Source organism: Tasmannia lanceolata, unplaced genomic scaffold (assembly GCF_043159265.1).
Source record: "Tasmannia lanceolata isolate RefF3 unplaced genomic scaffold, GAP_Taslan_0.1 ptg000002l, whole genome shotgun sequence".
Classification (NCBI taxonomy): domain Eukaryota; kingdom Viridiplantae; phylum Streptophyta; class Magnoliopsida; order Canellales; family Winteraceae; genus Tasmannia; species Tasmannia lanceolata.
Window position 1 is genome coordinate 51,876,089 of NW_027518679.1, and position 23,290 is coordinate 51,899,378.

The window sequence follows — 23,290 nt, forward strand, 5'->3', positions numbered from 1 at the left end:
ATTAAGAATCACTAAGACTCAGGAAATTATTACTGTTGGCAATTGTTAATTCTTATGATTGCCCTGATTGGAGTGAAAGGCACAAAAACTAGAGTTGCAACTCGGGTCGGGTGCCCGACCGAGTTGCAACCCTAAGATTAAGGTCTGAAAATAATCTGTTAAGCTTCTATGGTTAGAACCCTAAGAACTTAATAGATCAAGTGGCTAGGATCATGTGACTGTGGTGGGACCAACATTAAAATGCCCAACTCTCGGACAATCGGATCCGTTGATCCGATCATGTTCAAAGACTAACAAGGCCCAAAAAGTTATCACTGTGAATAAAGATTTTATACGGATGAGCATGCGTGAAGTTCAGTAATTTTTAGAAAGTACGTTAGGCTCCACTTCAAGCGGACTGTTCATTTGATAGGCCAAATAGATCATCTCCGTAGGACGATCCAAACCGTTCATTCATTTTTCTCACATAAATAAAAACTTGAAGAACATAAAAATTTGGAAGAATATTTCCTTTTCAAACTTTTCCAGAAAATTCATGCAATCCAAACTCTCCCACTAGCCACATGCTTGGCATCCCCAAGGATTTCCTATGCATACACTCTTCTTCAACTTTATGGTACTTGGTTTGGTTGCTAATGTAGCTTCGAAACTTATATATTGGTAATGACACCCACTTTTTCCACTAGCCAGATGCCTGGCATCACTATTCTCTGCATGTCTTCGTCTCTAATTTTCACTTTCTTCCTCCAATCTCTTACCTCTCTTTGTTCTTCAACCTTCCGTTTTAGCAACTGCAAACCCATCCGAACTATGAGCTCTGCATTACCTCAACGGATGTTCCAACAGAGACTCGACCCCCTAACGGGGAACACAGAATGGGTCGTCATCGAAGAAGAAGAAGAAGACGGGAAAACTAACCCTAACCCTAACCTTAACAAAGCCCTTCTTTCTTCTACGTCGTATCTCGACATGCTCAACGACTCCGCTAGGAACAGAGCTTTCCATGAAGCCATCAAGAAGACCGTAACACGGCCTTGCCATGTTCTTGACATTGGGTATTTGATCTATTTTCCACAACCCATGATTTATTTTTTCTCTTTTCTCAACCTTTTTATTTTATTTTTTATATGGGTTTTGGTTTAGTGTATTCCTTTTTCACTGTGAAGGTTTCCTTGTTTTGGGTTCCACTATAATTAGAAGATGTTTTAGATTTAGTTATTTGATATTAGAAGTCTTTAATTGGAATTAAGTAAGCCAGAATTAGTTATAGTTCAACTAGAATGATCTTTGCCTTCTTCCATCACGCTTCTAAAGAACAATAGCAGCGAAACATTTTATTTTTAATTTATTTGGTTTGGACCTTTTCTGTTGTTCATTTAAACCAGTTTTCTTGATGCTTGAATGAGAATGCAGATGAATTTACAGTTCATTTTTAAACCTTTTTTTTTCTTTTTATGGGTACCATTTCATTCTGCTAGATATACTCATATGCGATCATACATCTTGATTCAACATGCAGCTAAGGCCTTGTTTGTTTTGGATTTTGAGAACTGATTTTGACTCCAAAACTGATTATTGGGCTCAAAATTAAATAATTAATCGTTAATTTTGAGTCCAATAATCAGTTTTGGGCTCACAATCAGTTCTCAAAATCCATAACAAACAGGGTCAAAGGCATATGGTAATTAACATTTTAATATTTGGGTATGAAGTTTGGAGTTACTAGCTCGGTTTAACTTTAGGAGAACATTTTTGCCATAGTTGAGTGTGTGTCCTCTGTGATATTCTGTTTAGAGAGGAGATAAAGATAAAATGCAGGAAAATACAGGTCAAGCTAATCAAACGGTGCATTTTTAGTGCAGTTTAACTAGAAATTACACTTAATCAATGTAGAGGTAAACTTGCAAAGAATACAAACCATTTCATCAAGAAGAAAAATGAAAATGTTTCAAACCTAAGGGGCCGTTTGGATATGTGGATTCTTCAAAATTGTAGATGGGAGACGAGAGAAGAGAGAGACCAGCCGTCGTTTTCTGATTTCTTGCCCTTCTTTCCGACAACAAGAGTGTAGGAGATCATCCCATGTTTCCAGGTTTTAGAAATCTCAGGATGTGGCAGAGATTTCTAAAACTTGAATATCTTACTTAAAATCCAAGAAATGCTGCCAAGACAACATACAACAGATTGATCATGAACCCTATTTTACACTATTTTCAAACTAAAACCTGGATTCTAAAATCCTCATACCCAAGCGGCATTTAAGTGTTTCTATGCCACACCTTTTCAAAAATTTGAATTCTCCATCATGGGATCCCCTCATTTACCAATATCTAGCAAAATCATTAATGCCACTCTAGGAAGATAAGTGATGCTCATAAACTTGCAAAGAATACAAACCATTACATCAAGAAGAAAAATGAAAATGTGTTTGAAACTAAGGGGCCGTTTGGATACACGGATTTTAGAATCGTGGATTTCCTCAAAATTGTAGATGGGAGACGAGAGAAGAAAGAGACCAGCCGTCGTTTTCCGATTTCTCGCCCTTCTTTCCGACAGCAAGAGAGCAGGAGATCGTCCCATGTTTCCAGGTTTTAGAAATCTCAGGATGGGGGAGAGATTTCTAAAACCTTGATTTCTCACTTAAAAATCCAAGAAACAATGTCCGGCAGCATACAACAGCTTGATCATGAACCCTCTTTTACATTGTTTTCAAACTAAAACCCGGATTCTAAAATCCGCGTATTCAGGGTACACTTCCGGGGGGGGAGCGCATGGCCTCATGCTATATGTGCCCCCGCCCCTGCTCGTATCCAAACGGCCTTTAAGTTTTTCTGTGCCACACCTTTTCAAAAATTTGAATTCTCCATCATGTGGCACCGTCATTTGCCAAAATCTAGAGAAATCCTTAATGCCACTCTTGGAAAATAAGTGATGCTTCTTTTTTTTCTCTCACTCCATTAAAGTAAGTTATTTATTCAGTGCAGGCACTGGCTTGCTATCAATGATGGCTGCAAAAGCAATGAATTCAAGTGATGCAATGGCAGGTACCAGTATGGAGGGAATGGTATCGGCATGTGAGTCTTACCTTCCCATGGGTAAGTTGATGCGGAAAGTTATACGCATTAATGGTATGGTGAAGAAAGTACATATCTTCCACAAGCGCTCTGATGAACTCAAAGTTGGTGAGGATCTCACCTCACGTGCAGATATACTAGTAAGGAGAATTGTGTTTATATTTAAGGTTTATACGTGGCTTTAATTATTTTGATGGACTCTCTTAAATTCTGAAAACCGTGCCCTCCAATGAGCAATTGATAGTTGATATTGCTAGTTTCACTGATACAGTGTTCTGATAATTGATGAGAATATGCTATTTTCATTTTAAAAGAAAAGGGGAAGTGATTCAATTTGAAAACAAGAAATTTAGGTAAGATTTTAATTTCTTGCTTCATTGTTTGGCTAAATTTGTTTCCAAGCTCTTACACATAATATAATATTATTTTGCTTTAAGCTAATTAAAAATGTTTTTAATGTTACTCTGATGATTGAGAAAGAAAGGGCAATTTTGTTTGTCAACAGCTCTAAAGGAAGATTCATTATGTAATTTCCATTGTATAGGACCAATCACAGTTGTGGAAAACTCAATTTACTGAGTAAACTGACTCTATCATTTGAGAGTTGTTTCTGTAGTTCTTAGGTTGATTTTTCCACATCCTGTTTTCTGTCTGAATGATGTTGTTATTGGGTGAGTCTGGTCAGTTTGCTCTGAAAGGTTCTTAATCTAATACTTGTAGGATTTTTAAATGCATGTTTTGTTTCCTCCCACTAATTATGGCATTGCTTTTCTTGGTTTTACCACAAGTCATTTTGATCTTGTGATTGTTGGCTCGAAGATGGGATTTATAATCACACATGGCTTTCCGTAAAACTGAGGCCTCTTTTTCATCATTATTTTATGAATACCTTGTCGGTAGATGTATTTACATGTGGCCTCTTGCTTTTAGCTCTGAAATATCTTGAAGTGGAGCTGTTCAGATTCTTCAGAAGATAGTTATAGAAGAAAAACTACCATTCAAAAAAAAAAAAAGTTATAGAAGAAAAACTTTTTAGTATGTGTTGACATATCCCTTTCTAGTGTTTACCTGAGATATCTAGACGCATTGATATGGATGGCATTTCTGCTGGCATACTGAAATTTGTCTGTCGCACCAATTTTCCCGAAGCTATGTTTGGTTGCACGGGGGTGGCTCAGAGAGTGGTAGAATAAGAAGTCAAAAGGGAGGAGACAAGCATTTGATTTGTCTAGAAGAATAGTGGTAAGTAGTGTTTGGTTGCGTGGCAGTTCTCTCGGAGAGTAGTGGAGAAAGTAGGGGTTTCATTACCGAGAGAGAGAGAGAGAGAGAGAGAGAGAGAGAGAGAAGGGGGGGGGGTTAGAAAAGACAGGACCTTTTCCACTCTACTCCTACCAAAAATTTAACATTTTGGTAGAATTTGGTTTGAAGATGAGTAGAGGAGACATAAGTGCCACATGGGCGCAATGTGCAAAAAAGCAATAATGATGTCTGGAACATATTTGGGAGTCAAATGGAACTTCAATGCAATATTGGCAACCAGACAAGGAATCAGCATTCATTGGCATTTGAAATTCCAATGAATGCTGAGCGCTTGTGCAACCAAACATACCCGGGGAAGTCTGCATGGACTAGATAGTAGAATTGAAAACATTTGGACTATACTGTATCACTTCATGACTACGGAACAATTATTTTCAAATCGAACCTTATGACCTATCGCGAAAATGCTTCCTGATGTGCCTTTAGAACCTCTGGCTTGAAGATTGTACATCCCTTTGCAAATTTATGGCTTGGAGCGGGATTATCACTGTGGTTGCTCTCATGACTCATGAGGAGCTGCTAAATCCACAATGATTCAATACAAATGGCTATTGCTAATATAAGAGAAATGGTGTAGTCAACATTGACACTTCAAAGTAAATACATGAAGTTATTAACCAATTATAGCCTTTTCCGTTGTAAAATGGAAGCAAAACCACGCGAAATTTACTGGGGACGAAAGTGGATCAAATCTCATACATCACGCTGCTGCTTGGGACTACTAAGCAATTGAACTTTATTTGTAGCTTGAATGGCTTAATGTTTTCACCTTGGAATATGATGATATGCCTAGATTACCTGAGGATCTTGTTGTCATTAGACTACCAGTCAAACTACCCTAGCAGCCTAGCCAAACAACCATCCTGAAAATGGATGTAACCCATAAAGTGGATGGTGTTGGAACCATAACCAAAGTTTAAAATTTCGGTTTCGGTTTCGGACATAGCCGAAACCGAAAATTCGGTAAAAAAAAAATTTCAAAGTTGTGCCGAAATTTCGGCTCAATTTCGGTAATTTCAACCGAAAATTTGGGAAAAAGTAAATTTCAGCTGAAATTTGGGACTCTAGCTCAAATTTTGGTTTCAGGTAGTTTTGGTTTCGATCTTGACCAAAATTTCGGATTTCGGCCGAAATTTAAAACCATGACCATAACCTCAGAGTCTAGGTAATTACGTGATGACTATGTTCGTACAGACATTTTTTCCAAAACTTCTTGTGTGAGCATGGTGGAAGTGGTTTTTGTTGTGGCCTGGTTATGGTAGTAAAGATGTAGTGGGAGCCTTCAAGGTTGTAGGGAAAAGGTTCTAGGTGAATGGTGGTTGTAGACTAGTAAGCTCCTAAGAGAAAAGGGAAGTTTGTCAAAATCGTCTATCGTACTTTTCAAAGGGTGTGGGTCAAGCAATGGACAAGGTGAACCGACTTATTGGTTCTCACTCTATGGTCTAAAGAAAGCTATTTCAAATCAATGTTGCCAGCGTCACCATTCCACTCTCTAGCGTGCGATCTAGGGTTGCACGATCCCAAATGGGGTCGTTTGCAACTCGGATAGCCAAAATAGCAACTAGGGGTGTAAACGAGCCGAGCCGAGCTGAGCTTGGCCAGGCTCGGCTCGGCTCGTTAAGCTCAAGAGCTCGGCTCGGGCTCGGCCAGGCTCGCGAGCCTTACCGAGCTCGGGTTATATTAAGGGCAATTATATATTCACGCCTCATCTTCCCTGGACAGCCCTATCTAGTGTAATTTGACTACTCTTTTTACACTACGGGGGGTGGTCCAAGTAACAAATGGGGTTCCAAAAAAGAAGTGACATATTTTGCCTCCCCCTTTCACTCCTTGGACAACCCTTTTAGTGTATATATTAATATATAATATATATATATATATATATATATATTTAAATATATTAAATCCTTAACGAGCCGAGCCGAGCCTGGCCTAGCTCGAGCCGAGCTTTTACCGAGCTGAGCTCGAGTGAGCTTCCGAGCCCGAGCCAAAATTGACACCCTTAATAGCGACCGGGAGCTTTAGACAATTTTATAGAAAAATATGATGAAACATCATCCTCGATGCTTCGATGTCATCTTCTAGCACAAGACCAGCTCCTCCAAGTTCAAGGAGGCCATCAATTCGTCGACCTAAACTACAACAAATTCGTATATTCAACATTGTAAGAGGGAACACTTCGGTGGACTAGGGAAAGAGAGCTGTACAATAATTTATCAGTTTGATCATTTATCATATGTTTATGTTTTTATTTCAGAACCGGGTTGTTATTTTTCTGTTTGCCTTTCCTTTAAGATTGGGAATGCAATATACGTTGGTACTTAATTTAGTGATAGAGATCTTCAAATTTTATATATTTTGGGTTGAATTGGAACTGGAAATTTTCATTTTGAATAAATAAGAATGGCATGGGTTTTTTTTATTTTGTTTATTAAATGTATGTAGCATGTACTATGGAATGATATTCTTGTAAAAATAAATTATATATATAGAAACTCTTCTCTCTCTCTCTCTCTCTCTCTCTCTCTCTATATATATATATATATATATATATATATATATATATAGAGAGAGAGAGAGAGAGAGAGTGAGAGAGAGAGAGCGCGCACCAAAGAGACCCGAATTAGTGCTCTAAACCAACCCGTGACCCCAAATAGCAAACCAACTTAGCCTACTCTCATCGTACCACATATCGGCCTACCATAGTACCTCGTACCCGTACCGCGTGCCAGAACGAACCGTGTTCCAGGTAACATTGTTTCAAACTCACTTGCCAAAAGTATATTAGTAACGAGGCTCTCTTGTGTTTCTAAAGAAAGCTACTTCAAACTCACTTGTCAAAAGCATACTAGACACTAGTAACGAGGCCCTCTTGAGAAAATTTCTGTTTGAGATGCAAAATTGATTCTTTACCATGCAGACCCAGGCACACTTGTCGTGATGCATGCCATCCATACTAAATGATCAGATCATCCATTTGGCATGGATTCTGTTTTCTGGCCATTTAAGTGTTTAAAATGAGTTTTGATTTAGTGCTCTCAAATTCATGAAAACCTTTCAATTCTAAACGCAGGTTAGTGAGATACTAGATTCAGAGTTGTTGGGCGAAGGGCTAATACCAAGTCTACAGCACGCACATGACATGCTACTGGTTCCAAATACACAAACAGTTCCATACCGAGCAACTACTTATGGCCAGGTGAACTCTACTTGGTTTTGTTCTTATATATTCATTTTTGTATGAAGTTTCCATGGAAGCTTCTTTTCTCTTTGAAAAGAACAACAAATTTATGTGTTAGAATATTGGAAGCATAAATGATTATCTATTTGGCATTTTATCCTTCCAAAGTTAGTGGGAAGTAATCATCTACTTATCGTCTTGTTGTTTCACTTCCACTTTCAAGTTCATATAAGAATTTCAGGGGTTGCAAGTTGACGGTAAGACATTGGATATGGAAGTTTACCCTTGAAACGCGTTGTATGTTATGTAATTTTTATATTTCACATCACCAAATATTGACTAAGTGGTTCTTTTACATTAAGATAATCTCTGTGGTAGTATAGAGTTATATCGCAATAATTATACCAAGTATTATAAACTAAACAACCAAGAAAACATATTTTGTTACTTTTCATTATATTAAATATATGGTACCTGTAATCTAATGCGTGCATCTAAACAGAGTTTCCATTATACCCAAATACAAAGAGCAAACATGTGTTTCCTTGCATATTGCATGATGTGAAAAAAATAGGGCAGATCTTTAACAAATGTTGATTTCCTGGCCATAATGCATTTCCCATTTCTTTCCGTATGAATAGCAAATTGGTGGTGACATGAGCAAAAGTTTAATGATGCACTTAATTATGCATATGGAGATGAGGAAAGTGTTTATGAGCTCGAGCTCAAAAACTCATGTGGGCCCACATTTTTGGGGTGATTCAAAGCATTCATTTGAAAGGCCCTTACATGGATAGGGTGCCTACAAAAAATCAGGTCCATAGGATCATCCTAACCCTTCCATTTGTGGAGGGAAGAAATGGGCAGATTTGTGGAGAAACAGTATCTGGCCATTTTTCCCTCCACTTTTGGATGGGTTAGGATGATCCTATGGACCTGATTTTGGTACACACCCTATCCATGTAAGGGCCTTTCAAATGAATGCTTTGGTTCACCCCAAAAATGTGGGCCCATATGAGTTTTTGACGCTCGAGCTCAGATAGACTATCTGAGCTCGAGCTCAGAAACACTTTACTCTATGGCGATATCCTTGAATCGGTTGATATTTCTTGCTGAGATTTATTCGACTCTGTTTCAAATTTTTTTTGCTCTTTTTAGATTTCCTCTTAGAATGGTGAGTTCCACCTTGTAAATTGACATCACTAATAAGCAATCTTCTGATATAACAATTGCAGAAGAACAATTCTTTTGTGATCTATGTCACAAATATCTCTGATATTTTCAAAATATCGCGTTTTTATCGCGACATTTTGGTAAAACGACAAAATCCCGAAATAATCCCAGATAGTAAAAATATAGAGATATTGTCATTTTTATCACAAAATATCGTGATAATAGCATGATATTATCCCGATATTTTTACTATATTTTTTTTTCTTAAATTTTATATGTATATACTCAACTCAACTCAACTAAGCCTTTGTCCCAAACTAGTTGGGGTCGGCTAATGAATCCTTTAGAAAATTTTCATGAAAGTTGAAAGGAACTACCCGGCTCAAATTGACTAAGTCTACTCCTGACACTAGTTGGGTTCGTCTACATGGATCATTTTCTTCCATTCTATCATATACAAGGTCACGTTCTCTGTTATGTGCTTAGCCCTCAAGTCTTTCCTCACTGTTTCTACCCAAGTTGTTTTCGGTCTGCCTCTACCTCTTTTTTCTCCATCAACTTGGCACGAGTCACTTCTTCTCACTGGAGCATCTAAACTTTATATATATATATATATATATATATATATATATATATATATATAGAGGAAACTGTTGGTGCGCTTAAGCTCACCAAACTTATGGTGAGCTTAAGCGCCCAATCACATGGGGGCCCACTTTGTTAGGATGATCCAAAGCATTCATTTGAAAGTCCCTTACATAGATGGGGGTGTACCAAAAATCAGCTCCATAGGATCATCCTAACCCCTCCATTTGTGGAGGACAAAAATGGATAGACACAAATCTGCTCCATTTTTGTCCTCCACAAATGGAGGGGTTAGGATGATCCTATGGAGCTGATTTTTGGTACACCCCCTATCTATGATAAGCCTTGCAAATGAATGGTTTGGATCACTCCCCAAAATGTGGGATCCATGTGATTGGGGAGCTTAAGCGCACCATAAGTTTGGTGCGCTTAAGCTCACCAACAGTTTCCTCATATATATATATATATATATATATATATATATATGATTTAGCCGACTCTTTAAATTTATTGCCGACACCCGACACGTGTGTCGACACTCCTTTGGACACTTCTAAAGGTATTTCTATAGGCGATGAGACTTAATGAGGGCGTGTGGACACGTTTTCGTACCGTGTCAAATGTGACATTCAGTTTTATTATTGAACATTGTGTTTACCTCTTTTATTAGTAAGCTTTCTTTTATAATAAACTCTTATTTTAGCTCTTCTTTAACTAATGTTTGCGGCTATATCCCCTCCCACAAACCTAAAACCCTAAATAAACTCTTATACCAATACTATATTCATTGTATCATACGGTCCTCCTTTCTCGTTGTATATTGGGGATAGAATAGAACTATTTTAAATTGATGAATGCGTTATTATTTGATTATCTTGTATTTGTTTTAGATTATTGTTCTAATTCTACGATTTATTAGTTCGTTAAATGGATATAATATTTATATTGTTACAAATTACGATAGTAATCAGTCATGTTATATGTATGTGCATGTCGCCATTTCTAAATCTTTAGATGTTGCCATGTCAGACAATTCGTATGTGTGCCAAAACTCAGCACACGAATCCGTATCTACAAATCATGATTACATATACTTTGTATTTTAGCCGTGTCCCTGTTTCTAAATTTTGTGGATTTGCCGTGTCCGACACTCCGTGTCCGTGTCGACATGCGACACTAGTGTCCGTGTTCACAAATCATAGATAATATATAATTTTATTTTTATCGTTTTTCCCACCGAAAAAAAATATATCCCGAGATTTTCCCTTGCCGAGAAATTCCCAAGAATGATATTTGTGCAATAATGTGTGATAAACTGAGATTTAGTGTCTAATGCTCAAGGTTTCTAGAAGAAGTTCTACTCACATAGCTGCCATTTTTCTTGTGTCTCAGCTAGTTGAAAGCAAATTCTTACAGAAGCTGCATGATTTATATGGTAGTGAAGCCCATGCATCAGATGACATCCATCTGACTCCATCTGGATTGAAGACAATCATCTGTGTCAGTCCTCAGCAATATGCCATGCATGCAAATGCAATCTCAAAAGAGATAAGATTGGTATGCAAATTAAATATCCATTTTTGGTAATTGCTGCTTTAGAATTTTGGAAAGATAACTGGTCTAATTTCTACCCAATTTAGTATTCCTCCAGCTGTCAGAACCCTTCAAAATTTTTGAATTTGAATTTTGGAAACGACCAGACAGTCATGGGGAGACTGCGTTGCACATAAAGGCAACTAATGATGGCACGGTCCATGCTATAATTTCATGGTAAATTTATTCGTTCGAATTTTTCTGTATCAATTTCTTCAGAGACAGTCGATAATTATTTTGGTGGTCTTTTTTAGGTGGGTGCTTCAGCTTGATTATGAGGGGAAGGTCTTCTATTCTACAGCTCCACACTGGATCCCGAGAGATTTTCCTGGTGGGTTGGTATTTGATGTAGCTTACAAAAATGAATCAAATGTCTAATGAAGATCACCCATTTCTACCTTAGGACTCTGTTTTAGTTTTTACTTTCCCAAGTATTGCATATTTTGCAAACAAATTGTATTTTTCTGTCATACGATATTGGGGTTATGAAAAGTTTATGGTAGTTTGTGTTGGAAAACATTTCCACAACCTGATACCACTTGTTGTGAAATGGAAGCTTTGAGACTACTTATTAAAAATTGAAATTCAGTACCAATTTGAAATATTCAATTATGCACCCGATGTCAGGAAAGGGATAAAAAGACTTGATGGGGTTGGGCCTGTAGCTCAATGATTGAGGCTTTGCATATCAACCTTGAGGTCGCAGGTTCGATCCCAGCTTACCTACCAAAGAAAAAGGAAAAGGATAAAAAGACTTGATGCCTATGTTGAAAGCTACTTATAATTATAAAAAAAAAATGTAAATCAAAAAATATCTTTTACCATATGCTTCATGCCTTGCACTATCCAAAAGTAAGAGATTAGAGAATGCACGGTTTTAGAAGATGCACAATCAAATTAGTAGCAGTTCAGATCTTCACTTACTTACCCAGAACAAAGCTCACTGTTTTGGTCCTTACAAAAAGATATTACGATGGCTTCATGTCTTGACATTAGAAGACTGTTTTTCCCTTTATATATTTCTGCAATTTATACAATATGAATTTTGAATACAATGATTTTGTGCATCACCACGTGGCATTTTTATTAATATTCAAATCTTAAAAATATAATAATATGGGGGGGCTGGTATAGATACCCTTAAAATTAGGCATGACACTGATGTCAGTTTATATTCCTGTAAAAAAATAGAAGCAAATCAAGTAGATAAACATGTCACGTGCAAAATGCCTAAATTTATGGGTGTCAATACTAATTCCTTTATTTAAATCATATAATGATGAACACGTTGCTTCTATCTGCTTGCTCCTTGTAGCTCTCAGACTTTGTTGTTGCTCCAACTGTTCCTACACTGTGTTGACCTTCTAACCGAATGCCACACTAAATTTCCTAAATTCTACACTGTGAAGAGGTGCTGTGATGAACTGCTGATTTTTTTTATACTTATGCATGTTGCTTTCATTTTATAGCTTAGATGGAAGAAATGATAATAGTGAATTGGCTAAATGGTAATTCTCTTCTTAGTAAGGCTCAATCAACTGTGCATCTTTGTTTTTTGCTAAGTTTTTTCCCCTTGTTGTCTCTGTTGACTAGCATAATGTTACAGTTTAGCGAAGTTTTACAGGCACTCCCTTTTGTTTTTCAAAATCATACATCTAGTTGATATTTTGGTTATTCCTAAAGTTCTACTTATTTCTTTTTTTGTAAATTTTGTGTTTAATATTTTAATATTTTAAAGTGCTCGATAAAATCAATGTACATGTTCCGCCTTCTTGTGACGTAGCCATCAAAAAAATTTTTGCTTTCATGAACAAAAGAAAGCAAGCTTATTAATAAAAGGGAAAGAACCAAGTTTCAAAAAATAACAACAGAATTACTACTCCAACACATATTTCCAGGTTCCCGGGGTAGCACATTCTGCTCCATAATTAGCCAATTTTATCATCGTTGTGATTCCTTCCATGGTTTAAAATTTTGGCTGAAATACGAAAATTCAGCCCGAAATTTTGGATTTCGGCCAGGGCTGACACCAAAAGTACATGAATTCGATGTCGCCCAGATTTCAGCTGAAATTCCGAAATTTGGGCCATTTCTATTTTTTCTTATTTTTTTTGGGATTTCCCAAAATTTCGGTAAAATTTTGGCTGAAATTTCCAAAATTGTCCGATTTTTTTAATTAACAAATATCGTCCAGTGCCGAAACCGAAATTTTAAACCTTGATTCCTTCTCCATGGATATTGGATGGTCAGCTTATGGAATATGAATGGAGGATCTGGTTCCCGGACCTTCGGGGGTAGGGGAGATACCCCAAGGCTTTTTCTTTGAAAATACTTCTACTTATTTTTTCCTGTTATCTTTGGAGTTTGTTTGTTGTTTCAAACATAATAAAAGGTGGGTTTTGCTCTTTGCTAGGTGCGACGAATTGGTGTGATCATTGGAAACAATGTGTTTGGTTCATTCCTGGAATGGGCATGCCTGTATCTAAGGGTGACCAGGTTTACTTTCAAGCTATTCATAGTGATACTAGCATCACATATGATCTGAGGAATGGTAACACAAGAACAGAGATAGGGGAATATGACTTTCAAGCTGGAGATTTTCATCTTATTCTATCGCCAGAAAGAATCGCAATTTACGGAGATAGAGAATGGAGACATGCCATGTTAACAGCTGCAAGAAATGCTGTAAGAGCTCGATCTTATATTCGTTATAAATGAAATAGAAAACTGATTAGTGTTCCATGCCATTGCTTCCTGTGTAGATTGGGCAAATTCGTATAATTTATGTAGTTTTTTCTGCATGGAAGGTACATTCAATTTTTTGGGCAGTCATAAACATGCTATGCAATTGAGTGCATTGGAAATTCAAGAAAGATAGTGCTTATGATAGAATTGTTGGTCCTGTAGCTGCAAAAATTCGACCACCAAGATCTTTTCTCATATGGCCCCTTAATGGTTTCTTAATGATGAACTCCATTTGTATGATCTATTATGCCAAATATCCACTTCAGCCTCATGTGAACTGAAGGCAATTCTATTCTTTGCTGAATATGGAGCTGAATGACTTTAAGTCTTGATAACTATGGTCTACAATGTGTGTTTAATTGGTGAGCCATAAGTACTTTTCAACCTACATCCTCAGGGGTGAGCAAGGTTTTAAATTTCGACCGAAATCCGAAATTTCGGGTTTCGGTTGAGACTGAAACCGAAATGGGGTAAGCTCGAAACGTCACAAAATTTCGAATTTTCGATCGTTTTCCCCGAAATTTTGGGCCGAAATTTAAGGAATATCACCAACCAAAACTGGGCTTTATTCATTATTTAATATTCTTCAGCCGAAATTTCGGCCAAAATTTCAGGGATTTTGCAGAAATTTTGTAGGGCATTAAATATTACGTATTTGATTTCGAGAGATTTCGTCCAATTTTCAAAATTTCAGCTGAAATTTCGGTTTCGAAACCGAAATTTAAAACCTTGGGGGTGAGATACAAAGCATTCTTTGCTATACTTTAAGAAACAAATATTTATAACTCTCCACTATTCAAAAAAAAAAATTTATAACTCACCATGTTTAAAAAACTTTATCCACATCAGAAGCTCATTCTTAAGTATGTCTTCGTGTGGCACTGTGGGTTGTTACAAAGATTGTTTTAACAAATTTAGACAATTTATGTTTATTATGAAAGCAATCCAACATGTCAGAACTCAATCCTTGAACAAGCTTCTATGTGAATTATGAGAACACTTCAACATGCTAAAACTCAACACTTGAATAAGCATCTATGTTAATTAGGAAAATAGTCCAATGTATTAAAATTTACCCTTGATTGAAGTTGAACTTGCTCTTGGTTCAAGTGAATGTCGGGACTTGCCTGACTAAACATTTGTTTTCATTCATGATGGAATATTCGGTTTAGAATGGGGCTCTATTTGAATTTTGTTGACCCGAAAGGAATGTATGGGTCCAATATTGCTTACATATTGTTGTCAAGAGAGTATGGGCTAAGAATCCCTTACAATCAGGGAACTAAGTGAGTTTTGTTACTAAAAGGGTTGTTGGTGGAAATTTTCATTCTGTTAAGTATAGAATTGGCCTCTCAGTACATTTCTTAGATCTCATCCTAGAAATCACCAAGATAACTTCTAGATAGATGACCTGCTATTACAGCCAATGTTATATATTTATGTATTTTTTTGCTTTTGGACCATAGAAACTATATTGTTCTCTATTCTTTACTATATTGTTCTCTATTCTTTTGTTTGTACTTATTATTATCATTCATAGCATGGTTTTTCCTTGCTTGTTTACTTGTAGGTGATAGTGCTTTCTTAGGTTTGATTTTTCCTTCCTGCACATCTTATAATAGGACAAGATATATAGAAAAGAAGACCAGCATCATCTGTATTGCACTGAAACTACACTTTTTTACTGCTGGTATACAATTAGTGGTTTTGGATCTTTTTGTTGAGCACAATGATTTATAGGGAAGACTATTCTCTATTCTTTCTATGTTTTTATTCTGTATTCATAAATCATAATAAATATTTTTCTTGCAGCTGCAGGGGAAGTTGTCTCCATTATGTGTTGTTGCAGATGATAGTGTGTTCTTGACAATTCTTACTGCGAGCCTTTCAGCAAGTTCACATGTAATATCCATGTATCCGGGGCTACAGGACAAAGGTGCTGTTTATTTGCAAGCTATTGCTGATGCAAATGGTTTCTCAATGGATCGTGTTAAGGTTCTTGGAAGAAGGAAAACATGTTTGACTTTGGATGATACTTATCAGAGAAAGGTAATTTCGTGTCTTTTTCATTTGAGACACCAATTTCAAGTAATTCTTTATTAAAAAAATCTTCATATAATCTGGACATCTGTTTTTAATTGAAAGGACCTCCATCATATGCTGTACTGATTTAAAATGTGCTCTTCTTTCTCATCATGCATAGTTTAAACGGGTTAGAGAGAGTTATAACTGCAAAGAAGAGAGGTGGAGGATGCAGGAGAAGAGAAAGGGAGAAAAAAGAGAGTATATTAGGTGCCGTGAGGTTGTGTCCCAAGCCACGACCTTTTTTTACCTTTCATTCTTATCGTTGACAAGATGAAATTATCCCATTTAACGCCGGGGGGGGGGGGGGGGGGGGGGGGGGGGTTGCGCTCTTTTGACGTTAATTACAACGTTTAACGCAAAGGGAGGTTGTGTCCCAAGCCACGACCTTTTTTTACCTTTCATTCTTATCATTGACAAGATCAAATTCTCCCATTTAACGAGGGGGCGTGAGGGGTGGGGTGTGGGGTGCGCTCTTTTGACGTTAATTACAACGTTGGTGAACCCATTTAATGTAAATGGGCACCACCCCTTATTACAGCATATTCCAATACTCTCCCTCAAGTTGGGGCAAAAATGTCAACCATGCCCAATTTGCCAAATATGTGTAAGAACCGCTCCTTTCATACTCCTTTAATAAGAATATCCACTAATTGTAAGTGTGTAGTAACACAAGGTGCGCAAATTAGCCCAGCCTTTATCTTCTCCTTTATGAAATGCTGATCCACTTCAATGTGTTTTGTATGATCATGCTGAATTGGATTGTGCGCTATCCTTATTGTCACAGTATAAACTCATTGGTCCCTTAGTCTTGAATCCCAACTCAGTTAGCAAGAATTTGAGCCACAACAGCTCACAAACCCCATGAGTCGTTGACTGGTACTCTGCCTCTACACTGGATCTGGCCACAACCGACTGCTTCGCCTCAAGGTTCTATGTCTCCTTTAGAAGATCTAGGATATTTTTCCTTTGAGAAATGAAGATATCCTTACATGACCGAGTAAATTCAATCCCAAGAAAAAACTTCAACTTTACTTGATCCTTAATCTCAAACTCTATGCCCAGGTAATGCTTTAGCTTCAGAATCTCATTCTCATCACCTCCAATTACCAAAATGTTATCCGTGTAGACCATGAGTGCTATAGTTTACCATGAGAATGTCAAACAAACAAAGTGTGATCTGCTTGGCTTTGTGTGTAACCTGATCCTCTTACTGTTGTACTAAAGCACTCAAGTCATGCTCTTGGGTTACTGCTTGAGCCCGTACCACGCCTTCCTCAGTCTCCATTCTTGTCTTTTGTTGTTATGAAATTGGAAGCCAGGTGGGGGACTCATATAGACCTCCTCTAGATCGCCATTAAGAAATGTGTTCTTCACATCCAACTGATAAAATGGTCTTGAGAGATTTGCTTCCACTGAAGAATCACTTGATCTGGTCCCTTGGGATCTAGATCTGTTCTGATACCATGTAAATTAGCAAAATATAATAGTAAAGTACGAAGAGAAGAATAGAAAATTTCCCTATGGATGGTAGTTACACAATTCGTGTAGCTTTATCTCTTTTATTATTCTTAATTGAGTTACATCTGAAATAGAAAAAATAACCATCATATGAAAAATACAATAGCATGACTATTTCATTACAGATTGGTGGTTGTAATGAACCATTTGCTATTGGATTTAAACAAGTTAAGAATGTAACTCGTTTTGTCTTTGTAGGTTGATCTGTTATTTGGGGAGCCTTTTTATTACGGAAATGAGGGGATGCTTCCATGGCAAAACTTACGGTTCTGGTAATTCTATATTTTCTATTATTCTTCTTCTCACTCTTTTAGATTTTTTTTCATGAATTTCTCGGCAGATATACTTAACCTTTGCTTTTTATATTTAGAAAATGATTTTCCCGATTAATCGGTCCATATCAACGTGCTGATTGTTCACTTCACAAAGAGGAAATTTGAAGACATTAAAGAACCACATAAGACTGACACTGAGATCTAACTGATCTTAGATATGTAAGTGGAAACTGTTAGTATAAAAAGATTAAATAATGCCATCTCCAACAGCTTAAGCTTTTGGAGTAATTGGTTGTTTCACTTGGTATCAGAGCAAAAGGTCCTGAGTTCAAACCTCCTCGATAGTAAAAATCCACATGCAACGGGCAAACCCAGAAGAGGGGCCACGTGTGTCACGTGTAGGCCAACCCTAAAAAGAAGGGCCACACGAGACGTTGTGTGTTAAAGTATAAAAGATTAAATAATGCCATGTCCAACAGCTTAAGCTTTTGGAGTAACTGGTTGTTTCACAGAAACAAAACCAAGCTCCTTTGTGACGTCCTTAAATCCTCACTACATGCTCACCTCTCAATTACAGTGGACCGGCAAGTAAAAATGACCCTTTTCTTTTTTATTCTCTTTGGATATTGGCCGGCAACCTTTTTCATTTTCATTGTTGGCACTCTTTCCAACTAGATTGCTCCTCTGCACTCTGAGAAAAGCTAATGAAGTACATTGAAGCCTTCACTCCAGATTAATGCCATGTTCGTTTGAGATTGTGACAACCAATTGTGAGCCCCAAACCTATTATCAGACTCGAATTTAAATGTAATTTTGACTCCAATAATAGGTTTTTGGTTCACAATCAGTTGTCACAATCTTAAAGAAACAGGCTTTAAGTGAGTGATTATTAGCAGATGCAGTGCTTGTGTTCTCTTTGAAATGCTTTTGTTCTTTCCTATTTCTATAGCATGCCTCGATGAAATTTTATCTAATTTTGGGTTGTATTTATTTATGAAGATTATTTACCTTATTATTGCACGATGAGAATGATTCACATTCTCTTAGATCTTGTTTTCATCATAGATCATCACCAAAACCCTGTGTTTCATGGAATTGAAATGCACCATAATGGTGTGTATTATTTTCATTTCTTACCATGGTACTCCTTATTAATGCAACTGAAATTTGTTATTCTTTGACATTTTGAATTGGGATGAAGGAAGGAAAGGACTATACTTGACTCAATTTTATCTGAAGATGTAGTGATCATGCCTTGTAAAGGAATACTGAAGGCTTGTGCCATGTCTCTTCCAGTGAGTTAACTTCCATATATTTAATATTTTGAGGTTAATATATCCTCCTTTGTTTATATGATTAATTAATGATTGTAGCCTTGGTTGTGCAGGATTTGTGGATGAGTCGTCGCTCTCTTAAAAGAATTGAAGGTTTTGATCATTCAGTTGTAAATGAGACTTTAGGGGCCTGTGGTGATTTCCCTGCAATAAATGGAGGCCCTTGCCTGCCTTATTTTATTTGGCAGTGTGGTGAAATTGAGGTATAATTGATATCTCTCACCCTATCTCTCCCTATATATATATATTTATAATTTTTTTTTAAATGATATATATATATATATATAATCCTTCATGCTTTTCAAAAGTGGGTTTCATCCTGGCATTTTTATTGAACGATAAAAAGAGGGGTGCAATATGAGGACTTCCCAGGAGGTCACCTATCTTAGTACTACTCTCGCCCAAGCTTGCTTAACTTAGGAGTGCGTGGGACATAGAGTATGAGAAAGCAACAGACAACAAGGACAAAAGACCGCTCTTCATTCACATCATTTAACATCGTATTTGTTATTTAAAAAAGAAAAAAACGGAGATTCGTTTTCCTTAGATTAAGTAAAGAAAACCATGAACAGAAGAAAAAATCTTCAAAACTCTCCAACGAAATCCACGTCAGACAACTCTGAATCACGAAACAAGAATCACTTGTATAAATTGCCGTTTCAAGCATTACACCTAAGATCTATACGACCAAAACTCGATTAGATAATTCCAGATTCTTACAAAAACTAGAGAAACAGGAATCTCATAATCTTAAATGGTAACGGAGCTTCTCCGATTGAATAAAACTCGACAATATTGCATTGCTCTGTCTAAAATACCACTACTGGAATGTGTGGCGTCCGCCATCATCGATTTGAGAGAATGGATCTTCTCTCTGCCTTTCCTAAGAAAGGGGATAGAAATTAGGAAACCTAGCTAAAGGGGTTGACAGGTCTCTTCACTTTTTTTTAGACTTCAATTTTATCTAATACACATCTCATTAACAGTCTACATATTTTTTTTTAAGAAAAAGGTAACCGTCCAGTTACCATGGAGCTGGGCTCCATGTCATCATTCCTCTCTCACTCTCACTCTCTGACACACACACACATGTCTAGGCGATTTTGCAAATGCCATTTTGCTGCTCCTCTTTTCCACGAGAAAAGAGCCACGTCATTACGTTCATAGCTGGCTTTAAGTTATTCATTAAATTCAGTAATGATGTGGGTATTCTCTCATGATTAAAGGGGCTGTGGAATGGGATTTTGCAAAATTGTCTAGATGCTTTGTCTCCCTCTCCCTCTTTCTCGATATATATATATATATATATATATATATATATATATATATATATATATATATATATATATATATATATATATAATGGTTACATGGGGCTCAGGAAGGAGCAGCGTGAAGAAAGAGGCACGCAAGGAAAGAAGCGAGCATTAGCATCTGCACCCTTTGAAGCCTAGGAGTAAATAGGGAAATCAAATCCCCAGGCAAATAGAATATACCGAACCGAGCGTCTCACTTACTAGTCACTTACTCGAAATACCAAACCAAGCTACTCAAATAGAACAAGGAGCTCTACTCATAAGAGGTATTTGAACTGCAGCTCCCATCCAGGCTGTCTAACTCGGAAATCGGCATCCGGAAGAAGAGCATGCAGCCATGAGACTAGTTTACCATTGTCCCGAAGTAGAATGGCTTGAGTTCCCACCTAAAGCAAGCTTGTATGCGCATTTCATTCTTCTATCTTTTCAGTCGCTGTAACGGATTAAGCGTTAGAACGGGAGTTAGAACGCCCGAATGTCTCCACTCATTGAGTAGCTGGTACTACTGATTCAGTTAAGGCAAATAGCCCATACAATCAACATAGGATATACGAATAACACTGATCGGAACTATGATCTGATATATTTCAGGAACTCAGTGAGGTCTTTCCAGTCATGGAGTTCAATTTCTCACAGCCCATCAGAGCATGTTTTGGGAAAACCAAGGTATTACAGTGTCCTAACTCTTAACAGCATGTTTACATATCAAACTTTCTATGCATATGACTGAACCTTTAATGTGTGCCTTTCGTAGATATGCCAAAACGTCTGATGTTTACCTTTTGAGAATGGTCACTTCATATGTATGCACATCCTAAGAGTGATCTGAATGATTTGCTGCCTTGCAAAAATTGGCTAGAATTTGATCCTAAGGCCCTGTTCGTTTGAGATTGTGACAACTGATTGAGAGCCCCAAACCTATTATTGGACTAAAAATTAAACATAACTTTATATCCAATAATCGGTTTGGGGCTCTCAATAGGCTGTCACAATCTCAAACGAACAGGGCCTAAGATTTCAAAGTTTGAATGAGCAAATGGCAACTATGTATGTGTTTGTGCTGGCTCAAATGGACTGCATATATGGCTCAGGTGGTTGCATGAGGCCTCTTGAAAGGATCGGAGACCCATTGGAGGGATCTCTGAGCAATGTGTCATGATTGCTTCCTTTTCAGACTTTGATCTTTTGAGAGATGCTGGTGATAGCATATAAACTAATTATTCATGAAATCAATTTGACTTACATTAAAGTGGCCTTTTGTACCATCTTATGGTTTCATTTTGAGGCCTTCCACATGTGTTTTATAGTCTGCAAGTTTGATTTATGCTCATGTTCTATTAAGTGTTCTATTGCATATTAATGACATATTATGGATAAAATAGAAAAGGGTAAAAGTTCAAGAGTAGCATTTGGGTCACCATGAAGGCATTTCAAACTGTGACATGTCCCAGTCTCCACCTTACATAGGCCTCACCCAATTTTGGGTGCCCTTGAAGTCCATTTTTCTTTGGACATGAAACAAATTTTACACTCATTTTTCTACTTAAAATGGGCGTAAAATTTGTTTTATGCCCATTTTACGTCAAGAGAAACATAGCCATAGTAAAAAAGGTTGCATGAAACCCCAGGATTATAAAGACGAGATTTTTATTTTGAAATCCAGGTTTTAACAGACGAACCCTCTCATTTCAGATTACTATATCTGTGCCCAACTAACATGTTTGTTGGTCTGTATAAGGATGCATTATCAGTATCTGATAAACAGCTTATTATCTAGCAGTTTCACACATAAGCTGCCAATATGGTACTTGGGCTTTTTTTTACTATGTTTTCAGATTTGTTTCTCTTGTTTCACTGCAGGTTAGATTCACTAGGCCTGGCTTATGCCATGGTTTTGCACTTTGGATTGATTGGGTGATGGATGCTGAGAACTCCATAGTTGTATCAACAGGCCCCAGTAAGTAAACATTCACTCTGAAATGGACAGGGCTTCATTAGTCACCGTCTTTAACTTTTCCTCGGCTCAGGTCGATTTTTGGGAATTCTGGTTGAGGTTTATTCATAAAATTGTGTTGGGTTCGGTTGATTCTAATTCATTTTTGAGCAAAAGCTCAACCCGACCCGACCCAAATTGCACCCCGGATAAGTTTCATTAGCAATGATCAACACTCAAATAAATGCCTACTTTCTCATTTTTCATATTGTGATTTTTAAATTTCAGATAGCAGATACTGGAAACAAGGAGTGAAGCTTTTGAGCGATCCCGTGCGGGTCAATGTACATGGATCGTGCGATATGGGCGAATGTTATTCGACTGAGTTAGATGCATCCTTTAACCCGACTAATGGTGAACTCATCATAAAATCCGCTTTCTTATCACAGTAAAAGGATCATCATCTTGCACTAATTTTTGCGGCACACCGGGATTTTAATTATTTACTTAATACTCAACTCAACTCAACTAAGCCTTTGTCCCAAACTAGTTGGGATTTTAATTATTTACTTAAAATACCTCTTTTTTTTACTAATCTTATTTACTAGCGTAAATTTGCAGACTGATTCCATCTCTGTCGGCACGTCGAAAATTTGTATTTTTAAATTGTCAATAATTTACTAATCGAATGTTTCTATCCGTTGTGATTTCGAGAGATCACGGAATCGGTATGCGTCGCTTGTGGGTCATGCCCCAATAATTTGGTCTATCGGATGATCCTAATCATTATTATTGGTGTAAAATGGACGGCTCAGACAGTTAAAACAACAAAATCTCTACAAATCGGAGGATCAGGATTGTCCGGACCAATTTTCCTTGGAAAAACATGCGCAGATCCTCATTTCTCAATTAACTATAACACATTAATAACCGGAACTAATACCTACGTAATACACACAAGGAAAAAAAGGGTTGGTGCCATGGACCGATTGTGGCATGTATCCAACGGATTAATAGACATAATTTGGGCACAGTACCTGGATCCGAACCTTGTCTATTGGTTCCATACCCTAAGGTCTGAAACTATTTTGGATCGTGACCCTACCATACCAAATTGATAGAGCGTTCTAGATCCAAATAGAGGGTACCAATGTATGA

The 23,290-nt window shown here is 37.2% G+C and overlaps 1 protein-coding gene across 4 annotated transcripts; it reads left to right on the forward strand.

Annotated features, from left to right (window-relative positions):
- The first annotated feature begins 581 nt into the window (after window positions 1-581).
- On the forward strand, window positions 582-22,697 carry PRMT7 (protein arginine methyltransferase 7). Of its 4 annotated transcripts, none has more exons than XR_013253906.1 (14): window positions 582-1,055; window positions 2,980-3,214; window positions 7,468-7,593; window positions 10,726-10,890; window positions 10,985-11,103; window positions 11,181-11,257; window positions 13,340-13,611; window positions 15,484-15,720; window positions 17,473-17,546; window positions 18,751-18,844; window positions 18,937-19,086; window positions 20,791-20,865; window positions 22,065-22,156; window positions 22,421-22,477. XR_013253906.1 is itself a non-coding variant. In XM_077390784.1 (14 exons), exons 1-14 carry the CDS (start codon window positions 664-666, stop codon window positions 22,582-22,584), a joined length of 2,277 nt encoding a protein of 758 aa, XP_077246899.1. In that variant the 5' UTR covers window positions 585-663; the 3' UTR covers window positions 22,585-22,697. The 4 variants fall into 4 exon arrangements, 3 of the variants coding, with proteins under 3 accessions (XP_077246907.1, XP_077246899.1, XP_077246920.1); XM_077390784.1 differs by having other exon boundaries at window positions 585-1,055; window positions 22,060-22,156; window positions 22,421-22,697; XM_077390805.1 differs by having other exon boundaries at window positions 901-1,055; window positions 2,985-3,214; window positions 22,060-22,156; window positions 22,421-22,697.
- Window positions 22,698-23,290: the final 593 nt, after the last annotated feature.